The sequence below is a fragment of the Echinops telfairi genome, unplaced genomic scaffold, assembly GCF_000313985.2.
Source record: "Echinops telfairi isolate 266 unplaced genomic scaffold, ASM31398v2 ScPeMD7_443;HRSCAF=831, whole genome shotgun sequence".
Taxonomy (NCBI): domain Eukaryota; kingdom Metazoa; phylum Chordata; class Mammalia; order Afrosoricida; family Tenrecidae; genus Echinops; species Echinops telfairi.
In genome coordinates this window covers 4447688-4454699 of record NW_022104341.1, presented here as the reverse complement: position 1 = coordinate 4454699, position 7012 = coordinate 4447688, and the positions used below count along the sequence as shown (strand labels likewise).

General features: G+C 43.8%; 1 protein-coding gene across 1 annotated transcript in view; it reads right to left on the bottom strand.

Annotated features, from left to right (window-relative positions):
* Positions 1-7012, bottom strand: part of LOC101653423 (pepsin B-like) — a 36181-nt gene continuing 29169 nt past the window's right edge. Inside the window, exon 12 of the mRNA XM_004699523.2 lies at positions 1-151. Within this exon, the coding sequence (XP_004699580.2) occupies positions 1-151 (151 nt within the window). The remainder of the gene's footprint in view (positions 152-7012) is intronic.

Sequence of the window (7012 nt, the reverse complement as noted above, 5' to 3'; positions counted from 1 at the left end):
TCAGGGCCAGTTGCAACACTTGCAGCTCTCATCAAACACGAGGCCCTCTGCACACCTTTTGGCCACAGTGTTACCATTGGCACACTCAAAGAACCTGGAGGGATCATCAGGGTCCCCATAGATGCCATCAGCTTTGCCTTCACAGAATGTACTGGGGGGTGTGGGCTTGGGAGGCTCTGGAGTGACGCAGCCTATATGCAAAATGATAGGTACATAAAACATCAGTTCATGAAGATCAAGGACCCCTCAGACATCTGAAGCTAGAAAAGTCCTCCCTACTTAATAAATTCAAGCCAAGCCATCTTTGAGGTTGTTATAGTTACTGTTGTCTTGTGCTATAGAGTCGGCTCTGACTCACAAGTGGTTTGCCCTTGGCTGGTAACCAAAAGATGAGCAGTTCAATCCCACCCAGAGGCACCACAGAAGAAAATTCACGCAACCTGCCTCGCTAAATAGTATCCTTAGAGCAGTTCTACTCCAAGGCACATTTGGAGTCATCCTAAAATGTCAGATAGGAGATTTTATTCACCGAAGATCAGGACAGAGTTGCAGGCTGCCATAAGATCGTTTGTTCAACGTGAAGAGAATTCTAGTTTTCACATCTTTCACTGGCAGGAATAGAAAAAATATCTGTAGTCTTTATTTAGTATTTGGAGTCTCTGGCTTAGCTGCTAATGAAAAAAGGGGAAGGTTCAAGGTCACCCAGAGTTGCTTTGGGAGCAAAAAAATGTCTGGGGATAAATTTAAAAATAATACTAATGCGTTAGATGATGGGGCACAGTTCTTCTCTGACATACATGGGGTCAACTGTGAGTTAGCAACCGGTTTACTGGATATTTCATTGTTTTGCTGAATTAGAGAACAACAGAACAATAGAATGACAGAGGACTTATCCTCAGATTCACACCGCCGGTCAGTCGTTTTTGTAGGTTACCATCTGGTCATGTGGGAGAGTTTGTATTTTCTAAGGTTGTATTAAATAAATTGCCTCAACAGCCCACCCCAAGGTCTCCGATGAGAAATTACTGAGTATTAGAAGATGTCTTGAGTCTCTACACTCAGGATGCTCCCTCTCGCGATTCATCATGTAACTCTTCTGTTCCGTGCCTGGGTGAGCCCTTGCATGATCTGCATTTCAGCTTGCCATGGACTCCCTGAGGTCATACCATTCACTCAAACGTGCCCCAGCTTGGAAAGTGAATATCCGTTGACCCTCGCTAGAAAACATGTCTTCTCTGCTGGAAGCCTCCAGAACGAAAGCCTCCAGAGCCAAAGAGCATGCCTTGGGTTTCTGCCTCCTTGAGAGTCCATGGAACTGGATCTGGCAGAGTGTGGGGTTCAAGCCATGCAGATGCATGCTTAATCACCTGGTGTCTGCAGCCCCAGCAGAGACTTGAGTTTGGAGATCAGAGGATAGGAACCCTCACTGCAGAAGTTTCCCAGGAAGTCATCCAAGTCAAGAGCCCAAACCATGGCGCCGCCGAACCCATTAGCCTTCAGAAATGTTACCTGTGATACAGAAGTATAAGCGATCAAGCCAATCCGAAGTTTTCCAAAATATTGTACAATTATTAAAAGCAGGGCGTAATAAGAAAATGTTTCTTAAAAAGAAACACACGGAAACAATTATACAACGACAGAATAACTTCACTTGTGCATGTTAATCTTAGTTTTGTGTATCTACCATCATTGTCTAGATGGTTACCACACAATATACAAACTATCTAGATTGTAGTATTTGTGGGGCATTGTTTGTCATTTGCCATCATAAAAAAATGAATATTTCTCATGTATCTACTTAATATTTCTAAACATAATTTTTAATGATTGAAAATCTGTCATAGTGGTGGATTAAAATGTCATGCCCCTTTATTCCTTGTTTTCATGCTCTGAAATCACAAGCAAGGCCCCAAAAAGTACCTGTACATATGTGTTTTGATCATACTACCTTTCCAGGAAAAAACATTCTAGAGTTGGAACTGGAAGCTGAAGGGTGTGGATATTTATCTCATTCCTGTTATATACACTTCTGTTGCTTTCTGGGAAAGAAGACCACCAAGACCTAGTCAAGGGGTCCTTTACATGCAACTGAAAGCCTGTTCAGTGTTGTGGAAACATCCTAAGCTCTGGAATGATACTGACCTATAAGCCAAATCGCAGTGTCCCTTTTACTGACTATATTAGAGAAAGTTAAAAAGTACTGCTACTTGAGTTTTAGATCGTACATGTGCAGGTTTATTCGAAACAGAATGAGCTTAAATTAGTGTGTGGCTGAAGACAAGCCCTCCCAGTAATACGTTCATCTTAGTGTTGGGGGAGGGGGGTCCTCCAAAAGAGAGATCCAGCCAAAAGGCCCGTTAAATTCACTGCCGAGAGGCCAACTCAAAAGGCTATGATGACTGCTTGGGGTGGGGGTGGGGGGTGATTCTAAAGGAGTAACCTTGGCAGATTTTCTCAGAGCACATAGAAAACCACAGGGGCTTATTATGAAGACATTTTAGGAAAACTGCATTGGTGAGAAAAAGGTCAGGAAATTGTGCCCAGAAGTCATTTTCCATCAAAGTATGCATCCACTCATTCTTCAAGGGCAGCAAGGGATCGCCTGTGAGTACTGCGTCAGGAAGCCTGCTCCACCCAACGGCAGCGCCGGCCTCTCCCTCGCAGACCTGTCTTCTGGTTCTCCAAAGGAGACTAGCGTTGAACAGGAACACAACCTGAGGCCTTTGAGGAGGCCGAACTTGCCATTTCTAACGTGGTGTCAATCAGAGCGCACGGAACTCTTTAGGGGAGTTCTCGTCAGAACTCGCCTCCGGAAGTGTAGAATAGGCCAAGAAATCATAACTTCGCATTAAAAAAATTCTCATTTAATGAAGGTTTCTGTGATTTTTAACAATATGTTTTTACTTACCTTCCTATATCCTAAGTAAACGACCCTCTTGTTGTGAAATTAGGGATTGTAATGCACACTTCATAGCACCAGCAACTGCCATTCGCTGAGCGCACGCTCAACATGCCTTCTTTTGTGTAATCCCGCCCGTAGACCCATCACAGAACTGAGTGGAACATGATATGAAAGAGCTGGCACATTGTAGGCAACCAATAGCTGCTTTCTCCTTCCACAGAACAAAACTGGACGTTTGCCATGGCTTCCCGAACTATTTCCTGCCCAGAGAGCCGTAGAGCGGGGTGCTGGCAGCTTCCAACCAGAATGTAGACCTTGATCTAAATCATGCATCTTCTAGTGCGTGTCCTCACAGGCACTGTCAGGGCCCCTTTAGGTTAAAACAAAACATCACCACCATGGAATTGATCCTGACTCAGCAACCTCATAGGATTGGGTGGAACTGTCTCTGTGAGGTTCTGAGACTGTAATTCTTTACAGGAATAGAAAGCCTTGTCTTCATCCTGAGGAGCAGCTGGTGGTTTCAAACGGCTGACCTCAGGGTTGACAGATCAGCTCGTACCCACTGTGCCACCAGGCTTCCAAGTGAACAATTTCAAAGTGCGAGAGTCTGAGGCTAGCCACTCCTCGCACACTTGACTTATTGGTGGTATGATTCGCTTTCATCTTGCCCTCTCTTCTCACCTTTTGAAGCTTCTTCCAGCAGCAGCATTTTATTCTCCATGGCCTCCCCCACCCCACCCCGCCCCACACATACACCAGAGGGCAGGGGTTTGGGATTTCTCTCCCCCTGACCAGCAGTGCAAGAGTGGGATTCTTCTTCTTGGACATGTTTAATTCTACCTCCTCTCTTATGAATGGATGGGTATGAACACGAATGATCACTCTCCTACACTCCCAGGCATGACTGACCTTCCTTTGCTGTACGTTCACGCCCTCTTCCCTAAGCCGGTCAGAGGAGCAACCATAGTCAAGAAGGCAGAAGTGGGCATGTGGTGAAGAAGTGGGAGGATTGGTAAGAGCCCGTGAAGAACAGTTTCCACGTAGATGCTGGCTCGCCCTCAGCTCCTAGATTTGTCTACAAAGAGCCCAAAGTGTGTGGGCTTAGCTATCAAAGTCATCTGGGCATTGGTGCTTTCCTGGGTGCCTGAGAAGATGCATTTGTGTTCATGTCGCTATTTGACAAGCACATAGGTAGCGTGCCTCAGGAATCATCCGCTTTTATTGCCTTGTCTTCCAGAGTAGGAAACGGAGGATGAGGAGGGGGAGTTGTTGGCTTAAAATCACACAGTGAGTCAGTGATCAAGCTCTGATTATAACTGGGGTTTCTCATCCATTCTGAATAAACAGTGTATATTCAGGGCAAAGGTGATGTAACATAATCATAAGTCCATGGCTGAAACTTACCTTGTGCTCATAGCTTTCAGCATTGTCAAACCCCACCCACTCATTTCCTCTGTAGGTGTAGGGGACCTTCTGGTCTTCAATCCATGAAGTGGTGGCTCCAGGTAGGAATGTGCAGATCTGATCAGAGGAACTCAAGTTAGCAAAATCCTGAGATAGTATAAAACTTTACTAGGTGAATATTATTCTTAAATAGTCGCATACTGGCAATTGTATTGTTGTAAAAATCAAAATTTCCTATATTTAACTCTTCGTACCCTTGTTTCCTCTACCTGGGCTGCGAGCGCCATGATGTCTTATTAGGGTTGGTGCCACCTAGGGAGCTAACTTAGAATGCTACTTCCCTAATGGGCCTCCTCCCATACCACATTAGACAGCGTCCTTACTATTGTTTATTATCAAATTTAATCACAGAATAATATAGGATTGATATCGTTGTCATGAGTTTCACCTTTCTTCTTCGTAAAATCTGGCTTCTCTGATTATTTGCTCAGCATTGAATTGAATTGTATGGTGAATGAATAAATAGAGTGAGAGAATACACCCTGATGCCTGCCTTTCCTGATTTTAAAACATGCGTTGCATTGCATAAATCTGCGGCACAGGACCTCTTTCAAGAGCTGAAAAGAAAGGATGTTACTTTGAGGACCAAGGTGCATCTGACCCAAGGCATGGTATATATGCATGTAAAAAATGGACATTGAATAAGGAAGACCAAAGAAGAATTGATGCATTTGAATTGTTGGGATGGTAAAAGATATTGAAAGGATGGAATGCCAAATGGGCAAACAAATCTGGAAAGAAATACAGCCAGACTACTCCTTGGGAATAATGATTGTGAGACTTTGTCTCACATACTTTGGATGTGCTGTCAGGACAGACCTGGAGAAAGACATCATGCTCAGTCAAGTATAGGGGCAGTGAAAGAGGAAGACCCTCAGCAAGGTTGATTGACAGCGCCTGGAGCAATGGTGTCAAACATAAGGACAGTTGTGAGGGTGGTTCAGGACCGGGCAGGACTTCATTCTGTGTGCACAGGCTTCTGTGAGTTGGAACCGGCTCAATGACACCTAACAACAACAACATAGTTGTATGATGCTTAAATGTACTATTTCTTAGACTATGTGAATCTTAACAAAAAAAATTTAGTCAAATCATTCTACATTTACTACAGCATTATTAGTTGCAACATTATTCATCGCTTAAACTTTTTATCTCTCCGTTTCCTTTCATTACTACTTCATTCTCAAAAGTTTCTTGATATTGCAGGGACAGTGAATTATTTAATATGGCTCTCCTAACCAAAGTCTCAAACTTCCACCAACCAACCTTTTCTTGTAGAGGTCTTGGAAGAAGGTGGGAGGAAGATACGGAAAGGACTCTCCTACGAGCCATGATTTACAGGATTATTGGATTACTATCCTGCTATGTATAGAACGATCCCTCTCGGAAGGAGAAGGAGAGATCTCATTGCCAGAAAGATCCAGGAGTGGAGCATATTCTCTGGACCCAAGATCCCTGTGAGGTGAACCTCCTGAATAGAGATGACAACGATACCCTCAGAGGCATAGCAGCAGAACCAGGGGACAGAGCACGGAACAGGGCGATGGACTTTTGTGCAGGAGGCTGGCTTGCAGAGTAGGGTACCTCCCGGTACTTAATTGGGAGAGTTGGGCTTGCTGACCCATGGAGCTTGAGCTGAATGTTTACTAGTTGAGACTTACAGTGGAGTGGCCACTTTGGAGATTTTTGCAGACCTGAAAAAACTTTGTATCATGTCATAAGAAACAACTCAACTCTGAGCATTTCTCACTGGCATTACCTTTCTTAATAAACCCTTTCATTGTGAATTGTGTCTGTAAGTTCTGCGTAGCCATTGCAATGAATATTGGAACCCAGAGAGGGAGTACAGAGAATATTAGGGCATCACAAATATAGGTTGATCAATGCTATTTACACAATATTGTAGGTAAAATGACAGCTAATTTGACAAAGTAAAATATTACAAAATTAACCGCAGCAGCATGCGTTGATACTACAAGTAGACAAAACCACGTGACTCAATGTGTCATGAGAGTTGAATATTAATGACCAGAGCACATTAGAAGGTCCAAAAGTAAACGAACACAGAGGTAGATGTATTGATACATGTAAGCTAGGCTTACAAACAAAAGTTTTTGTTGTTGTAGGTAACTAGGGATATTTTTATAAAAATTAATAAATATCTGCTGAAATTCTACACAACAATTTTATACATTAAACTTAGTGTCACCTGGGGTGACCTGCACTCCCCACATGCCTCCTATGGATGGCACTGTGCATGAGAGCAGGAGCTGTGTCCTGGGTAACTGAATGCCCGGTGTCCAGCATGGCGCCCAACATATGTATCCAAACGAGAAGCAAAACCATCGCTATCGAGTCAATTCCAACTCACAGCAAGCCTAGAGCACAGAGTGGAAGTGCTCCTGAGGGTCTCTGAGACCACAAATCTGTACACGAACGGACAGCCTTGTCTTTCTCCCACGGAGAAGCTGCTGGGTTTGAACCACCAACCTCGCTGTTCGTTAGCAGCCCGCTTCCTAATCCATAGCATCATCAGGATACTTTTGACATGTAAGTGCTCAATTATCTTGGACAGAATTAGAAGTCGCTTGAATGTTATAGAGAACTCACAGAAGAATGTCCCTATTTCTCTCATGGCTGTCT